This window comes from Brachypodium distachyon, chromosome 2, assembly GCF_000005505.3.
Source record: "Brachypodium distachyon strain Bd21 chromosome 2, Brachypodium_distachyon_v3.0, whole genome shotgun sequence".
Taxonomy (NCBI): Eukaryota; Viridiplantae; Streptophyta; class Magnoliopsida; order Poales; family Poaceae; genus Brachypodium; species Brachypodium distachyon.
In genome coordinates, this window is record NC_016132.3 from 54,039,044 (window position 1) to 54,057,337 (window position 18,294).

Genomic DNA, 18,294 nt, shown 5'->3' on the forward strand with positions numbered 1-18,294 from the left:
TGTAAAGCTAGATACAAAATCACAACTCCACCATCACAAGGTAACGTGCTACTGGATCAGCAGTATATAATCTGTCAGAAAGGTCAGCAAAGTTGCTCATCTGCTTACACCATGAAACATGTCTCCTTGACTACCAGAACACAAAATATGGTTTCCATCAATTAGTTTCACCAAAAAATAAAGGGAAAAAATGATATCAACAAATCTTCATCTTTTTATTGACAGAAAGCACAAAAGGCTCTCACCCAATCGAAAAAAAGAGAGCATAAATGGTATCAAATGTGCCAACAAACACTAAGAAGGGCTGCGGTTTGATGGCCAACAACACGTCAATTTTGACCAGTAGAGAGGAAGTTTGGTGCCATAATCTCGAGTAGACCCTTGGGATTGTCCACATGAACCCAATGGCCGGAGTTGGGGAGAACATGAAGAGACACTTTGCCCCCGTCAGGTTTGCTTCCTCTCCTTGACAATGCTTTTAGCCTCTGCACATCATCAGGGTGCCATCTATCACTCTGCTCTGCTTGTACTATTGAAATCTCCATACCCTTAGGTGGGTTCTCCAGCAGTGTCCAATAGCTTCTTTCTCTGAAAATTAATAAGTATAAATATATTTGGACAGCTTGTTTAAAAAGCGAGGACGCCAAGACAGATAAAGAACCACAAGGTTGAAGTGTAAGATAAATAAGAAATAAATTGAACCTTACCTATAAGAATTGAACATGTCTATCGCGGCCTGAAGATCAAAACCCCAAGTCACATGTTCATTATCCTTCTTCAAGTTGCTGCCAATCCAGTCTGAAAGTGACTTAGAAAAGCCAAGACTGATCATGTGGTCCACAACCCACCTGATAGTAAACATACATTGTCATTAAGGATCTGAACAAAAGTGCATCATTAGTAGTTGATGCTAAACATCTTGATAGAACAAAAATATTTGCTGTCCTTCCCAGGCTTCAACAATAAGTTTTCTTGAATCATTGCATCTACTTTGCGAGTAATCATTGGACCAGGGAGCCAGGGAGGCACCAATATACCTTTTTAGAAAGAAAAAAAAGACACTGCTGCCTGGTCATCGGAACTCGGAAATCAGCATTACAGATATACAGGCCAGTGAAAAATATCTGGAATTTGGATATAGAACATTATTTATGGCGAGCATCAAAGTAAGTTACTCATTCATGCAATCACGCATGCCAATTCCACTATAGTCAAGAGTTTACCATGAAGTGGTTCTGGCTGGAATTTCCTGACTAAACTCAAATTTTCTACCACACAAATCATTTCGCACCTACTGCTACCTAGCCACAGAGGCTAACTTGTGGGGCCAATGGTCAAGTTTGATCGGTCAACTTGGCGACCAGGCCCACCTGTTACTCACCAGAATTTTTCTTTTTCTTTATTTTATTTCTGGTCAGAGGGACCCACATCTCAGGGACCTAATATTTTCTCGATATTTGGAGATTTCAAAGACTAACAGGAAGGGCCTTTCGTTTAATTTTGTGTGCGTGAGGGGATTGACAGGCTGGGTCCATGCCTCAGGCCAACTTGATCGGGCTCCAGCAAGCCCATGAGCGAGCCGGCGCGATGGTGGCTTGCCAGAATGCCTCTCCCGTGCGCCAAATGAGCAGCAGCCAGGGGCGTTCCGACCTGGAGGCTACCGCGAGTTCAACCACGCCGGTTAGGAGTCCCCAGGCGCGGCGTGGATGGCTATCACCAGCGGTGGCTGAACAAGTTGCTCGCGGCCCGAGCGGTGAAGGGAGGGAGAGAAGGGGTGGAGGTCCGAAATCTCACCCTGAACGCGGACATGGCGCTAATCAGGGCAGTGATGGCTGGAAAGGCGGAAACGGGGACAAGGCGGCTCGCCACATTGGGGAAGGATAGCCGGTGTCACTGTTCTTTGGCATGGTGAGCTCTGCTGTCCGCAACAGGGAAAGTGTTGAACAGTGCCAGTGACTGCTAGTTATCGCCTCACTTGTTGTATTCATATACCGGGTGGATGGTCGGGTCCCACTGCAGTGGTTTGCTCAACGACACTTCTTTGTACCTGCAATAGAAGGGCATTCCCTCGACCAAAAAGGACTTTGGGATTTATTTCAACTCTTTGGAGAAGATATTAACTTGAATTATCCTTTACTTGTTCTGTTATTCCATCTGTGGGTGTTGTTATTGTAGTCATACGTCACATTGTTTGCACATGAACCTTTTTGTGCGATGGGGCATTATGCTAATGTTTCATCAAGTGTTATAAGCAAAAGATTTATGTGCTGAAGCCAGGCTGGATAACCACTATTCAAGAAAATGAACGGATCAAATTATACACTAAACATCTATATATCAAATTAGGAATCAGATAAATATCCCAGCATGGGAATGGAAGAGGAAGTACTTGCGCGATGGAAGCGATGCAGGAAGACTTGCTAGTGTTTGCAAAACCCGTTCAACTTCACCATCACTGTTATCTATTTTTACTTGTCCAGGGACAGAATCGAGCACCCAGAGCTGTTCTGCATCAAAGGAAAACATAACACGGTTATACATATTATTTATCCCCTTGCCCCAGTAATGTGCAGTACGCAGTAGATAACTAGACACGGCCAATTGAAATGAGCAGGGTATAAAAGGGGGGCCAAGCAATTAACTGCTAAGTACAAGAATCAAGAAATTACCATTCTGACAGAAGAAACGCAATAAATATAAACCTTCCAGTGTCTGTACTGTGATGCTAGATTATTCACGGTACACAACTCAGTGTGCTACACATATAGAACTACATTCTTCTTTCCATGACACACTTTTTATGTAACAGTAGGATTTTCCACATCAACTTATGTAAATAAACATTATGTATGATAAGATTGGGAGGATTCTCTGCACGGACATTAACTTACAAAATCAAACAATTTATTCAGAAGAACTAATATGTTAGACCCAATCATGCAAAAACTAAAATAACTCTCTGCACCTGTTTGGGAAGAGCAGCAGATTCTCCATAGTCACCACGGGAACAACTCTCCGCAAAATCCAGTGCAACCTTTCCACCCATGGAGTGACCCATGACGACCTCCGGCCATGACCAGCCCTTGGCCTTCACCAAGTCAGCAAGGTCTTTTGCAGCACTCGACATATCATGGGGTGGGCACAGCCCTTTGATCCTGGCCGAGTTCCCATGATTCCTCAAGTCCACAAGAACCATCCTCCACTCTACAAGCACACAAAATTCAGCCCTGCCTATGAGCAAACGCAGAACTATATTTTCGTCAGATACAACAACGATAGGATGGGAGTTATTTTGCTGAGTAGAGTTATCAGTTCCCATGGTTCCTCAAGTCCACAAGAACCATCCTCCACTCTACAAACACACAAAATCCAGATCTCTGCACGATCTTTTCCCCGGCCCTGCCTATGAGCAAACACGGAACCATATTTTCGTTGGATGCAACAACGATCAGATAGCAATTTTAAGTTATTTTGCTGGACAGAGTTAACAGTGCTAAGTTATGAGAACACACTATACGCGTTTAAGAACAGCGAACTTTGCGGCAGTTACCATCGGAGGGGGAACGGTCGCGGAGTTGGGAGGCGAGGGTGCGGGAGAAGGTGCGCCAGTTGCGACCCGATCCCAGGAGGCCGTGGAGAACGAAGGCCGTGGCGGTGGAAGGCTTCTCGGGTGAAAGCTGGATCTCGTCGAAGGCGAGGGTTTCGGTTTTGTGGGAGGCGTCCGAGTGGACGGAGGAGGACAGGAGGAGGCGCCAGGGAGACCAAGTGGCAGAGGAGGAGAGGAGGCGCGAGCGGAGGGAGGAGGATGATGCTTGCAGCGACGCCGCCATGGCCGCCGATCGCTCCGCCGGAGCGACGCAGTGATGGGTAAATCAGATAGCTGCCGAAGGGGAAGGGGAAGAGAAAGAAAGAAGAAGCGAGAAGAAACAAAAAAGGGAAAAAAAATGTATGACAGCTGTGGGATTTGAACCCACGCCCTTTCGGACCAGAGCCTAAATCTGGCGCCTTAGACCACTCGGCCAAACTGTCCTTGTTGAAACCTTCTTACAGTTTTATATTACAAGACCAGTCTTTGGTACTCTCAACCATAAGAAGCGAGGGTGATCAGCCAACCAAAATTTTGTCTGGGCGGTATCAGCTCATCCATTCATTTCTCATCCCTAGAGGTTAATCCGGTGCACTTCATTCACCGGCTCCAGTATGGCTATGGCAATCTACTACCAGGTCCCAACTCAAGTCTGAACCTTCATCCTGCCTCCTCCAGCAGGACGAAAGAATGGCAGCTGCAACCGCAAGGCAGCTGCTGGTCCACAGGATCCTTTGCTCCTGCTCTTCAGGGACGCTTCCAAAGCGCACCTTCAACAGCCATGGCAGCTCTGCTTCGAGCTGCTTCAAAGCAGGAAAGACCGAGAAGCTCCCCGCCAGTTTCAGGTTAAGGGTGGCCCTGAATCCTCCGCGTGCCGTGCTGGGGAAGGGCGGCATTGTGCCTGACGACGGGGTCAGCCTCGGCACCGTCAAGCTGCCTGCCAACATCGATTTGGCTCGGTTCGAGGCCTTGCTATTTCAGGTTAGCATAAGCATTCTTTTCTTTTCTTTTTTGGAAGGAGCGTTAGCATTCGAAGTATTCCTCCGATTCTAAATTCTTGTCGTGATTTTAGTTCAAATTTAGGATCGGAGGGAGTATATGCATAGTATAGCCATGAACTGGTGCTTATCTGTGTCCTGTTTGTTCGACAGTGGGGAAACAGCCTGTGCCAAGGCGCAACCTTGCCACTACCGGTGCCTCTCAAGGTAAGGCAATCGGAGAGCTGCCCATATACTGTAGTTTTATTTTGAAGATTTCTACAGCTGAAATATTTTTCGATTTTCATGTGCGAACAGGTGGACAAAGTCGACGGTGGGATCAGGTTAGCATTTGTTGAAATCGACGACGGCGCGGTGCAGCTGCTGGCCTACATCGATTGCCTGGTGTCTCCAGCGACCGATGGCTCCGGGTTTGTGTTCCGGGCGATCAGGAACGGTCCCATGAAGGACATGGAACCACCTGGGGAACCGAGGATCATGAGAAGCCTCCTTGAGGCGCTTCAAAAATCTATTCAAATTGCTCGAGTTTGACAAGTTTGCTCAACTTCCTCCAAGTTGACAAACCTGTTCAAGTTGCACAAGTTTGACAGTCAAGAAGATGATGCAGCAGGGTTAACATACGCTATTGTTACTTGTAATTCCTGTTTTTCAAGTTCTTTCATGTCCTCTCACAAAATGAAGATATAAATTCCATCAGAGGAAGCAACAGTAAACGGCTCCACTGTCCACAATTCTTTCTCCTTTATTGATGATACTTCTTGAGGGATTCAGGTAGTTAGACTAATTGGTGTTACAGAGTACACACTCACACAGCAAGAAACGGTATCAATATAACAACCGGAGCACTTCGACAATCACTTTTGAGTATACAGGAATCGCTGTCAAATTGGACTGGAAAAAATCAGCCTAAAACTCAAGGGCCGACTGCTATCTCAAACATCACAGGCCAACACAGATTAAATTTATGACATGGAACAAGCTTCCAGCTTTGGGAGGACGCTGCGCCAAGCATCAGCAATATCTTTCGCTAACTTTGCTTGACCTTTCGCAAATTCATGGAAGGCAAGTCCAATATCAGCTGTTTTCTGCTCCTGGAATCGTGCAAGCTCACCATTCATTACACTAACTATGTGCTCAAACCTCTTTGTAGCCTCCTCACTGGCTGCTTTCAACTGCACTAACTCAAAACAAAACACTGGTCAAAACAATTGTCCGTTCACAATTTCTGACCGCTCGAAATAGATCCTCAAAATTAATAAGAACTTGCCTCGTTGAACTCCATTTCCGATTCAGAGAACTTCTCAGGGTTCATGAACTTCAATTTTTCTCTGCAGTCAGAGTAGGATTAGTATGGATTAAACATGAGACCAAGACCATAAGGACTTTAAACCCTGTCTTGTGCTAAGAGGTTAGGGTTTGATTAATTATTCATAGGAATCTTAAATTGAAGGGCCCAGTTTTGATTAGTTATGATCCTATAACGTGAAGGCACTCCCCTCAGGACAGTTATCCTAAATTATTTAAGCCTACTCACTGAGCATGGAATAGGTAAATGCAATATGCAGTACATACAGGTTAAGCTCTTTATACTTCCTCTCCTGATCCAAATCAAAGTGCTGCCTGAAAGCATTGGCTCGATCAAGCATAGTTGTCTGTTCATGAGCATGAGAAAATAAGTCATGACCTCAATTTTTTTGACATTTCTTCAAAGTTATAAGCAGTTCTCTTTTTATAGTTAGCAGATGGAAAGAGAACAAAACTCACTTTTATTGACTGCACTGCACGCACATAATCTTTCAAAGGCTCTTCAAAGTTAAAGAGAAGGTTGTCTGCCTATAGTAAGAGCATATCAACATCATTAGGAAGCAGAACCACTGAAATGGATGGTCAAAGTCCCATATGGTACATAATACCAAGTGGTATCTTAACAGTTTAAGGGTACCTCTCTTTGAAGCTTTATTGACAACATCTCTGACCTCGAACCAACTTCAGAAAACACCTTTTCCAAGGAATCCCCTTCGCAAGCACCTAGAAGCTTAATCGCCTTCCCAAAGTCCGCCAAAGATTGCCCAAGTTCTAATGAATGAAAATCAGAATGGAGTAATTGGTCTTGCAATTCAGTTCAATAAAATTACATAAATAAGGGCAAGTTGAGATATCTGTCATGGCCTCCAAGCAACAGTCTTGCATTCATTACGATATCATGCAACCAATTGTTCCTTTCTTTCCAAAGATCAAGTTTTGAACATACAATTTTTACTACTACTGTACATTGAGACTGTCACAAATGAATTGATTTACCAAGAAAATAGGCAGCAGATTTACCTCTGTGCCTTTTCACAAGGCGGAATGCTTGTTTCTGGGCCTCTGCTAAATGATTTTCTAGCTCAAATATATAATGTTTAAGCTTCTCATATTCAGGAGTAGATTCTTCCACAGGCTTTTCTTTTCCCAGAACAACATCACTGACTCTTGACTGTACATCCTAAAAAATGATCACCGGTTAGTGACCAGCAAGTGAAACTTAAATATAAAGAGGGAAATAGGGAGTTTTCCATCACACTCTTCTGTAATCTTATTAGAAGCAGAAGAACGTCTTACTGAGCAATGGAAAACTAGTACCTTAAACATCTGTATGAAATCTGCTGGCTTCTTAAATATACCAGTCTCAAAAGACCTTGCTCTATCCATTTTCTGCTTCACACACAGGAAAAAAAAAACATGAGCTGTACGAACGCCCCCGGAAGGATGATCAGCCTTATATATACAAGGCATGGAATGGTGGACGTAGAAAGTTCCATTATTAGAAAACTTCAAGGATGATCAGCCTTGTGATGCACACGACTGCAAAATCCTATTGCAGTCAGCACAATATTTAGTCAAATGATGGTACATTAGCCACTGGAGTTTCTGCAAACTCTTTTCAATTATGCAGTGAAATTACTCCTATTTTGTTCTGATGGAAATTTCAGTGTGCAATAAAACAATGATCACATTGCAAAGCATTCATGCAGTACAAATCAAGTATAAGACAGTTGGCCTAAGATTTACTTGACTATTAACAGTGACCCTAAGGAACAATATGACAGAGATTAGAGCAATCTATTCAACTTATCATTTATATGTCAAGATCAACAATATCTGTAACATAGAAAAGTATTATATGGATCCAAACTTAGCAAGGAACTGTAGCAACTCTGCTTATGCAAATCTTCTACCTCTTCATCTGCCTGCAAAAATATCCTGAAATCTTCACTTTGCTTAAGTTCAGGGTGTGAAGCTATTCGGTTGATGAACAGATCCAGAGCTTGGCGCCTCAATTCGATGAACTCTTTGCTAAAGCGGAATTTCTCTGTGTAAAGAGAAATAATAACAGCCCAGTAAGCAATGGAACACAATAGATTGTGAGACTACAGTTCAGTGGCCTAGATATTTCTCTGATACAGGGAATAGATGAAATATTGTCATATTATTACCAACAGCATTCTTCTCTGGTAGGGGAGGTATGAAAAAGCCTTTGTATTTCTCAACTAACCGATCGTGCAACCACTCAAAATCACTATAGCGTCGGATAACAATTTTCTCTGGTCCCTCGAATTCAGGTAGGTTAGTCTACAGAGAAAATATTACCAAATCAGTAAATCGATAGCAACAGAACCATCGTATAGACATCAATATATATATATATATATATATATATATATATATATATATATATATATATATATATATGTATGTATATATATGCTCAAAGCGGTAACCATGATACAGCTCTTATATAGCATTCAAGTACAAGACAAAGTAGGGGGGACGAAATGTAATACAAGTGCTGGGCGTCAAGTCATCAAACTCAATAAGCTACACAAACAGAAGTGAAGTAGCAATAGAACAGAACACGAAAAGTTTGTAGTCAATTGGCAGGTTACATGATTGACATGCCATTCCACAAGAACCTCGTCATGTTGCTTGAGTGAACATTAAACCCATTTTGATTTTAGAATATCTAAAAGTATGGCCTTAATCGCACATTGGTGCTAGTGATGCGTCAGAAGGTATGTCCTCATAGAATCATTCAACTGGGAAAGGAAATCTTTTCCCTAACGTGAACGAAGGAAAGTCTTTTTAAGTATTGGCTTCCTTATTACATATGAATATACATTTTCCCTAAATCTGAAACCAAACATAGTTTGCATGATCAAAAGGGCACCTTCTTTACTGGTGTGTCTTTTCTTCACTGTAATCATTCTTATAATAAGGTTGCGGACACCATAGCAGCGGCAGGTGCTAAGATGGAGCAGATGCCCCAAGCCGTATGGTCGGGTTCTACTCCTACCTTTGTGCATGATTTGGTTGCCGGCGATCTTGCTGTGCAAAGTTAAGTAATGGAATGGTTTCCATCTAAAAAAAGGGGACCTTCTTTAAATTGTTCTGATGCCCCAGAGCATCCCTGTATTGATCATTTGCGTGAAGGTTCAGAACTATTCAATTTTCCATGATTTTCTTTCCCCGGCTCATACTTAGCTGTACTAATTGCAGAATATCTGTTAAGAGCTTCCTACTCAAAGTCCATAAGAGTTTCGACATCACCGAGTAGGGGTCTATCGCTGAGTTCATTAATTACTGGCCTATAAATTAATCCAGTAATCCAGTACCAGATCTATATCAGGAAATCAGATTCCATAAATTGACTTCCACTGTGCCAGCCTGATTGACACCTAAAACCAGGCAAAAATAGCTCTAGAAATTGGCATCGCCGCGGGGACTTAACTAAATTATCAACTCGATCAGTATCACTATAAACTACTAAATCTATGCTAAATCGAAGTAACCGACAGGTTTGGTACTTAGAACGGAGAACGAATCAGATGACCTTGGTTATGACGCGATATGAGATGTAGGACTGGACGCCGGTGCCCATCTTGACGGGATCCGTGACGGATATGGACAGGAACGGCGCCCCAGCCGCCGCCGCCGCCGACGGCGACCGCGGGCTCTGCGACTGGCTCCTCTCCTGCGAGAGCACGCATAGATAGATTCAGTGCAAAATTACCAACTGAGCGGGCGAGTGGTGGGTAGCTCCGCGTGAGAGAAGCCGGGAAGGGGGCAGGTGCCGCAATTACCGCGGAGATCATGGCTAGCTTCGCGGCGAGGTCTCTTCTGCTTGGTGCGGCACGGCGAAGCTACGGCCTACGGGAAGAAGAGGGCGACTGGGGAAGAAAACGAGAAGGATTCTTTTTTTCTTAATTTTCTCGTGAGCGACAGTTTGTTAATTACGGGATTACCAGTGGGACGTTATTGGATCTTGGGCCCTAAGCAATCCGGTTTAGCCCAAGTTCGGCAAATCGGCCTGCCACAGCTCGCGATTTCTTTTTTCGCTAAAAAAGGAGACTTTTCTATTAAAAAAAGGCTTTTCTTTTGTTTCTCCTTTTTTTTCATACTCCCTCTGTCCAACAAAAAATATCTCGATTTTGACCAAATTTGAATGCATCTATACACTAAGTCATGTGTAGATACATCCAAATTTTGACAAACTTGAGACATCTTTTGTTGGACGGAGGGAGTAATACTGTTTTGTACGTGCCATAGATCTAAAACGTGTGTTGTAGATCAAATGTGAGAATCAAAACACCTATTTAAACACATTTTTCACATTGTCCATTGTATTTATCCCACGTTGGGGTAACACTTGGTTCAAACATCAAAGATTTTTTTTTAAATTCGAATATTAACTGACTCTTGGCTAAGTCGAAGAGTGAGTTCTCTTCTCTATTCTATTTCTATTGCGCACAAATCAGCAAATTTTGAATAATACTTGATCAAAAGTTGTGTAAATGGCACTTTTAGTCGGAGTTGGTTTAGTTGGATTAACAATAAGGCAAGCAAAACAAAAGTTGTGCTCAACATCAACTAGATCATCGGATGTAGTTGGATGATGGGATCCCTGGAACCCAGCTACTATATTCTGCTATTGTTGTATCCTTGCTTGGGACTTGACTATAGTTTCTTATGAGTGTTGTCCTTCGAAAGCCAGCGTGGTGACTCATGAGATTGCTAGACATAGTTTTCTTCAAATTTTCCTTGTTTTCAGGATGATGGTCTTCTAATTTTAAAAAACTTTTGATGATCAATAAAGTTCGCCGGATGTTTTAAAAAAAAAATCATTGGCTGAGTGGTAAAGAATAATCGGCGACCATTTGTCGCACGAATCTCAAATCCCCAGCGTAAGAGCTTGTCCCTGTTCTTCCCCAAAGGGCAGACTCAACAGACTCGTGGACCCAAGTCCGCATCGACACGCTTCCCTTGCGGCGCTGATCACTACCCACCTGCTCGCCGCCGCCGGATCGCCGCCTCTCGCTAGGGACGTCGCGCTCCCGACGTCACGCGCCAGTCCGGTTAACACCACCCGCACAACCTAGCCGCACTATGGACCGTGCCCGCCACAAGAGCTCGCCCAGCTCCGAGCGCCTCCTCGGCTCTTTCCTCCCTCCCTCGGCCGCCGGCGACCAGCCTGGCTCGGTGGCCTTCGAGCTCGATGAGGACGACCTCTTCGCCTCAGGAGCCCCATCCCCCGAGCGGCCGCAGCCGCCGCGCTGGCCCCTCCTCATCTCCTCAATCCGCGCCGCAAACCCTAGCCCCACCATCCCCCGCCTCCGCCGTCCGCCGGGGGGCATCCTCGAAGCTCTCCCCGAGCGCTTCGGACCTCTCTCGCCACCTCTGTCTTCTTCGTCTACCTCGTCGTCCCCCGCGTCCCCGGTGACGGCCCTTCCCCGCATGATCCCCTCCATTCCCCGCCCTGCACCGGCGCCGGCGATGCATATGCCGCAGTCTGCACCGGTGAATGTGCCGGCAGCGAGGCTGCGTCGACCGCCGGTGGTGGATGAGTTCACTGCTGAAGCGGATGACGACGATGACGAGGAGATGCTGCCGCCGCACGAAATGGTGGCGCGCTCTCGGGCGCGGGAGTCGCCCATGACGACGTTTTCGGTGTTGGAGGGCGCTGGACGCACGCTCAAGGGCAGGGACCTCCGCCAGGTACGCAATGCCGTGTGGCGCAAGACCGGCCTTCTCGATTGACCCTGGTGCTTGGGCATCAGAAGTTCAGATAGACTCCTGTGATTGAGTATGCAGATTGTTCTGTACATTACGAATGATTGGGTGTTAAATTTTATCTGCACCTCTAAAACTTGTCTGTTCAATTAGACTATTACTCATCATATCATACTCCCTCCGATCCTAAATTGTTGTTGAAATATTACATGTATCTAGACGCTTTTTAAGAATAAATACATCCATATTTGGACAGATTTAAGTCAAGAATTTAGGATCAGAGGGAGTATTATTTGTAATCTCTCTGTCCGAGCTGTCAAGTATGAGACATTGAACTATTCGGTATGGATTGAGTTGATGGAGGAAATTTTTGTTTGTTAATATGCTGCAGGTGATAGGGAGCTTCTGTTTCCCTGATCCTTATTGTTGTTCCGCAGTATGCAACCTTTTAACACCAAATGGCATAAATTGGGTTACTATTGTGATGTAGATTGCTTAATACTGCAGCCCTGGAGCCAGATGCTTTTCTTGATCTTGTTAGCTAATGTAGCTCATTTGTTTGCTACTACTCCCTCCGTCCCATATTAAGTGTCTCAAATTTGTTCAAATATGGATGTATCTATGTCTAGAAAGCGTCTAGATACATGTAATATTTCGACACTTAATATGGGACGGAGGGAGTACCTCCCTTCCTAAATATAAGAATTCCTAGCTTCGTCCTAAGTCAAACTTTGTAAAGTTTTATAGAAAAATGTATCAACATAATATCAAATAAGTATAGTATAAAAATATCTATCATGACGGATTAAATTAAACTAATTTAGAATCGTCAATGTTGGTAGATTTTTTTTATAAACTTGGTCAAAGTTTAAGAAGTTTGACTTAGGACAAAGTTAGGACTTCTTACATTTGGGAACAGAGGGAGTAGAAGATAATTTTGCATTTGTTCCTTCCAATGTGATTATTCATAGCTTGATCATTGGCTGTAAACCCCTTTCCATCATGATTGCTCTGTTCATATTTAAGCTGGCACTTGAGATGAGACATGAGATCATGGGTGCATAATTAATCTGGTGGTCTAAATTTTCCTCCAGTTAATTCTGTTGTTCAGGGTTTGAGTTAAGCATTTTTTGCTTGCTGCTTAGCTGCGGTTTCATTTCTGATGTCTACATGCATATCATGTTATATTTGGAAGTTTAGAGTTAAACCATAAATCTAGAGTACTAAGACACAGAAAACCAATCAGGCAATCGATTAACTTTAGTCTAAAGCTGGCCTTAAATATTGTTCAGAATATAGTCGAATACTTTCTTTTGTATATGCCAGATTGTCAGGTCCACGAAACTGAGATTCTCTGAATTTCTTCAACGAAACCTAGGTAGCTGTTGAAATGGCCCAAGGAAACAGAAAGCATAGGTTATGGACTTGTCCCTCTGAATTCTGAATCATATGGTTGTCCCACTAAGACAGCGGCCTAAATCTCTATTCTGTTGAACCGCCACTTTGTTTGAGTATTCTATGTTGGGCAGTCCAGAATGTTTATGCCTAGTCCATATTCAGAATTTCTGATTCCATTGATAGCTGTTCAACTAGTAAAGAAGGCAGAGTTGTGCTCGCCAGTTGCCACGGCAGTTCGTAGTAAAACAAACTTTTGTTTTGTTGTGAATACAGTCTGATCCCATCGGCTGGGGCTGTGGTGTTTGCAGCCACGGGGAGGTCTTCATTGTGAATACAGTCAGATCATGCTCCCATGGTCCCATGAAGAGTTCAAGTGCCCATGCACCGGCGATGCTACATCTTAGTGAGGCTGTATTATCACTGGATGGCACTGGCGGTCAGAGGACGGAAAATGCCCTCGTGTTTGCCTAAGGTCCAGCGTCTACTTGAAGATAACTTCGAAGTGACAGACCAGAACATCAGTAAGACGGCCAGTGATGCAGCTCTTGTTCTTGTTCTTTTTCTGAACGGAAGCTTGATCTTGTTTTAGCTTTGCTAATTGCGCCCGTGCTGGCTACAGTGCGTAGGCGCGTAGCCATGGCGCTAATTTGAGAGCTGGGAAATGAAACGGCTGACCGGTCGACAGATACCGGCTCCATCGTTGAAAAGCAAAAGAACAGGGGAAGTGTAGAGAGGCTGGTGATTTGGTGAAGGATCTCCAGGAGCAGGAAAAGGACTATTGCCTTTGGATTGACCGGGTGGCTGTAGCCTGTAAACTGTCAAGTGTAGGTGGTGAACAACTAGAGAATTTTGCAGGACAACTGCAGCCAGCTCAGTCAAGGAATGATCAACTCAGAATAATCCGCAGTTGCGGAAAACGCAGAGACAGCGTCTTCCGTCTAGTTTCACAGTCAAGGGCTTGACCCATAATGGCCAGTTGTTTGCCATTGACGTAGTGAAATCCATGACAGCTAGGCTACGTACCTGACATGGACCTCCGGAGAACTCTTGACGAGCCGTAGCTTATAGATTTATTATGAAGACAAACGAGGCGTGATTTTCTGACTAGTGTGAATCCCTTGCAACGATTTTCTCGTACTGACACACCTAAAGAAAAACCCTCGCACAACACTGTAAGTAATGCACTTGATCCTGCCAAAACCGGGGAGCTGTTGCCCGTGTAGCGACCGTGTCCAAGGTACGGTCGCCCTCCACACGTACGTAAGAGTATTCAGAAGCATATATGCACAGGCAGCACCCCTTGTCGTGCAAGACTGCAAGTTTATGTCCCCCGACCGCCGTCCGGTCCAGCTCCGATGAACGAACGAACGAACGGGTCCGGGCTCCCACTATGAGCCATGATCTCGGCAGCTCAAGATTCCCCGCGTTCTCCATCTCTTTCCTACAGATTAACGCAGGACCCGTACGTGTGGGTTCGATCCCGTGACTTTGGTCGGGTCCGCCCGTAGATCTGGTCGCGTTGCCTGACGTGCCGACGGTGCCGTCACCACCTAGCTCCTGCCCAAAACCCACTCGTGGCGCTTTGTGCCCCGGCAGGCAGGCCGCGCCCGCTGATCCACCGAGATAGCTACGCCGATCTGCTCGATCCATGTCGTGGGAGTCCCCGTACATGACTCGTAGTCTCTCGTACGCTAGAGTGAGCTCGGGTCGCCGTCGAGATTGGGTGCCTGCAACGTTCTGCCGTGCAAGCAAGCAGCCAAGGGACAGGACCTGGTCGCGGGGCTTGATCTGTCCGTGAGCACGTACGACCGGGTCTAGTTGGCGATCGATCTGCCCGGGCGGGCGGGGACGGAGAACTCAGCTAGCAGAGCAGCAGTCGCCAGTACCCTACTCAACTACTCATGTACGTCGCGACCGATGCGTGAAGAAAAATTGAAATCGAAATGCATGCGGGCACGGATGATCGAAGCGAAAGCCGAGATAGTACAGTCGGCTATACCACATCATGGAAAAATATATATTTAAAAAAAATCATGATATCAATTATTATACTCTCTCCGTTCAACAAAGAATGTCTCAATTTTGACTAAATTTGAATATGTCTATATACTAAGTCATGTCTAAATCAAATTCTGACAAACTTAAGACATCTTTTGTTGGACGGAGTGAGTATAATTTTCTGCCTAATTGATACTCATAATGTACGGTACAAAAAGAAAATAAATAAGGGTGTGGTTATTTCCAAGTTGACCGATTTTTAAGAAATGAGTCTTAAATATTAGTTGACGATTCAGAGCCGTCGGATTAAGATGTGAGGGTCATCCTCATTCTCTTATCTCACACTTGCTATCGTCGGTTTAATATCTGACGGGTAAACATGTCGGCTGATCTCTAACTAAAAAACATGTGACTTCTCAATACCAAAACCGAATAAATAAAAGATACTGTGAATTGAAAATATAATGTCTATTTTGTCCTTTTTTTCACCAAAGTCTATTTTGTCTTGTTTGTGTAATAGCATGTACAACATGAATTTGCAGAAAAAATAATACTACATCCGTTCTTCTTTATATGTATCGGTACCATGCAAATTTCTGTTTTTTTCTTCTAAAGATGCAATACATCTACCTACGATGAATGAAGATACGACCGAGCGCATGAAAACGTTAGCCCACGTACGGCTGATGTATGGACTTTTTGTCGTGAGTCATAACTCGTAAGAGAGCACAACACATGAATGTAGGTAGTGCTTAGAGGTGCAACACGATGACCCTGAGGTACCCATTGATCCTACTTAGTTTAAACAAATGAACTAATTTACCAAAAAGTTGTGTCATTTTAAAATTTTAGTTCATTTGGTTGAACTAAAGAGGGTTCAAGGGGTACCATCAGGTCACAATTTTGCAGCTCTACTAGCGCTTAACAAAAGCCTCTTTTCCTTTTAAATGCACACCCAATCTGTAGCAGTTAATAACCCGCGTCGGAGACCATTTTATTCAGAACCTCGTGCTTGACTTGTCGTGAAAACTGTAGAACCAACAGGGGAAAAAATGTTCTCTACGTAGTTTGGCTTTGGTATTGAGTTCGTGTTGGAACGCGCGTGACCCTTGAACCCGGGAGAGTTCGAAGACCTACGAAGCACGCCGATGACCTGCCGAGTGACGACGCGTTTTGCCGGCCGTGGTGAAAGGGAATTCACGCACCCTGGAGCTTACGGCACCGGTATGGTAACTTTTAAGCCGAAACCGTCCAAATTCTCACTTTTTGTGGAACTTGAAATGACGATATCCTTAGTTTAACTAGTCGTGCTCGATCTAAATCTGAAGCCAGCCCTTTACATGACTGTACACGTGGAAGATCCATGCATAGAGTGCAGGTAGAACCTGACAAAATGCTTGTCCTAATACGTATGAACAACGGAAAATATGCATATGCACAGGTAGAAACAAGTAGTCCTACCAAAGTGAAGCTGACATGAAGTTTTGTCTTAAGGCGGAGAGAGTAGAAAGGCACAGGTCACAGCCTCACAGGGCAATTACCCATGGTGATGGACTGATAGTTTTTCTTCATGTATTCAGTTTCCATCCTCTTGTCAATGTCTCGTGAAAAAACATCAAACAACAAACGTGCACTGCATAAGCTTAGAACAAGTCAAGCTAGGAAAAGAACAAACAAGAGATTTGACTGTTAGGACCAATTCCCGGGCCTGTTTCTGGCATGTAACTATGTCCCGAACTCTCGATCAATTCGGGGAAGGCTAGAGATTTGACGGAATACGGCAGCAGCCATCCGTCAGATACTCAATCCAGGCATGTATAGCAGCAAGCAGCAACCTCGTTCATTTTATTTTATTTTGCACTTTTCTACTCTTTCCAATCCTAAATGTAATACGGTGCCTCTCCTACTGTTTCCGGTCAAAAAAATAAATATAATACATTATTTTTTAGCTTTGTCCTTGCTCATATTTCTCAAAGTTTGAACAAATTTATAGAAAAATATACCGACATTTATAATTCTAAATTAGTTTTATTAAATCAGTCATGATATATATTGTCGCAGTATATTTTTGATATTGTAATACTCAAGCGGCTGAAAATGTGATTTGTTTCTACACCAACGTAAAATGTAAGACCAAACAACTTCTTTTTGTTTTTGAGCGGAGCAGCAAGACCAAACAACTATGCACTAGCAATTAGTTCTCTAGTACTCCCCCTGATTCTAAATTCTTGACTCAAATTTGTCCAAATATGAATGTATCTATTCTTTAAAAACTGTCTAGATACATGTAATATTTTTACAACAATTTAGGATCGTAGGGAGTAACACTTTAATTTCCTGGTGTTTGGGACTAGACCTGATTCTTTAAAAATATGAATGTGTGTGTGTGTGTGTGGTCTAGTGGAGATCGATTTTCCTATCAAGATTTGAAAAGTCAGTGGAACAAGAATGAAATTCCAAAAATAAACAAATGTATTTTGTTGAGTACGTCAACAATTAACCATGATCATTATTCATAACTCACGTGACACAATTGGTGTGGCTTCTGTAAGTGAGAACTAAGATTATTGCGTAAGAATTGCTATTTAACACGTGACTGCATATCCACCAAACTAGAGTCGATTTGTTGAAGGTGGAGGGGAAAGAATAGTACTTAGTTGAGGTTTGAAGCTCGTGGCCACTATCAGCAGTCACCAGTCAGTGAAGACATGGAAGAAATGCAGCAGGGCGGGAACGATGGCAAGATGCAGTCTGAGATGCTGGACAATGATGTTAAACGAGGTTAGGACTAAATATACCATCCAAAGGCCTAGGGCACAGCTTAGTTTGGTATTGATGCATTGTGCTGTACCGAACTTATTTTATAATTTGGTGTTGAAAAATACACGCTCTCGCCGTATACTTCCGGCGACCGTTTTCCACCCAATCATTGCGAAATGTGACAAATACCTTGCTGGTTGGAAGCCATCGCTACTTTCAGAAGGAGGGATCAGAGGATGATCTTAGTTTCATCTGTCCTAGACTCCCTCCCAACTTTTTTCATGTCCTCCTTCAAAATTCCTAAATCAGTGCTAATTAAACTGGACAAGTTAAGAAGGTCGTTTTTTTGGGCTGCTAAAGATTCTTGTTTCGGGGCTCAATGTTTGATTGCTTGGGATAATGTCTGTCTACCAAGACTTGCGGGTGGTTTAGGGGTAAAAAATCTTTCGTTGCAGAATGCTAGCTTACTCTTGAAATTTGCATTTCGTTTCCTCCATTCCGAAAACC

General features: G+C 43.8%; 4 protein-coding genes and 1 non-coding gene across 9 annotated transcripts; 2 read left to right on the top strand and 3 right to left on the bottom strand.

The window, feature by feature from the left end:
* Positions 1 to 46: 46 nt before the first annotated feature.
* Positions 47 to 3,962, bottom strand: LOC100842939 (protein ABHD11). 2 transcript variants are annotated; one of them, XM_003564623.3, is made up of 5 exons: positions 3,551 to 3,962; positions 2,966 to 3,204; positions 2,390 to 2,502; positions 708 to 848; positions 47 to 588 (listed from the first exon to the last, which is right to left on the bottom strand). In XM_003564623.3, exons 1-5 carry the CDS (start codon positions 3,828 to 3,830, stop codon positions 330 to 332), a joined length of 1,032 nt encoding a protein of 343 aa, XP_003564671.1. In that variant the 5' UTR covers positions 3,831 to 3,962; the 3' UTR covers positions 47 to 329. The 2 variants fall into 2 exon arrangements, with proteins under 2 accessions (XP_003564671.1, XP_014753484.1); XM_014897998.2 differs by having other exon boundaries at positions 2,966 to 3,352; positions 3,551 to 3,693.
* TRNAL-UAG lies at positions 3,950 to 4,029 on the bottom strand. Its single transcript has one exon. It is a non-coding gene; the product is annotated as a tRNA-Leu (tRNA).
* Positions 4,030 to 4,113: 84 nt separating this feature from the next.
* LOC100843546 lies at positions 4,114 to 5,338 on the top strand. Its single transcript, XM_003564625.4, has 3 exons — positions 4,114 to 4,567; positions 4,738 to 4,791; positions 4,882 to 5,338. Exons 1-3 carry the CDS (start codon positions 4,277 to 4,279, stop codon positions 5,113 to 5,115), a joined length of 579 nt encoding a protein of 192 aa, XP_003564673.1. The 5' UTR covers positions 4,114 to 4,276; the 3' UTR covers positions 5,116 to 5,338.
* Positions 5,307 to 9,844, bottom strand: LOC100834489 (sorting nexin 1). 2 transcript variants are annotated; one of them, XM_024458929.1, is made up of 11 exons: positions 9,705 to 9,844; positions 9,455 to 9,595; positions 8,061 to 8,196; positions 7,803 to 7,936; positions 7,207 to 7,278; positions 6,910 to 7,060; positions 6,527 to 6,660; positions 6,349 to 6,417; positions 6,157 to 6,236; positions 5,852 to 5,912; positions 5,307 to 5,756 (listed from the first exon to the last, which is right to left on the bottom strand). In XM_024458929.1, exons 1-11 carry the CDS (start codon positions 9,714 to 9,716, stop codon positions 5,547 to 5,549), a joined length of 1,200 nt encoding a protein of 399 aa, XP_024314697.1. In that variant the 5' UTR covers positions 9,717 to 9,844; the 3' UTR covers positions 5,307 to 5,546. The 2 variants fall into 2 exon arrangements, with proteins under 2 accessions (XP_024314697.1, XP_003567293.2); XM_003567245.4 differs by having other exon boundaries at positions 6,910 to 7,069.
* A 969-nt stretch (positions 9,845 to 10,813) lies between these two features.
* On the top strand, positions 10,814 to 14,136 carry LOC100843856 (CASP-like protein 4A2). 3 transcript variants are annotated; one of them, XR_002962765.1, is made up of 3 exons: positions 10,814 to 11,616; positions 13,303 to 13,550; positions 13,649 to 14,136. XR_002962765.1 is itself a non-coding variant. In XM_014898405.2 (2 exons), the coding sequence occupies exons 1-2, from the start codon at positions 11,008 to 11,010 to the stop codon at positions 13,498 to 13,500; spliced, it is 807 nt and encodes a 268-aa protein (XP_014753891.2). In that variant the 5' UTR covers positions 10,814 to 11,007; the 3' UTR covers positions 13,501 to 14,136. The 3 variants fall into 3 exon arrangements, 2 of the variants coding, with proteins under 2 accessions (XP_014753891.2, XP_024313930.1); XM_014898405.2 differs by having other exon boundaries at positions 13,303 to 14,136; XM_024458162.1 differs by having other exon boundaries at positions 13,338 to 14,136.
* The last annotated feature ends 4,158 nt before the right edge of the window (positions 14,137 to 18,294 follow it).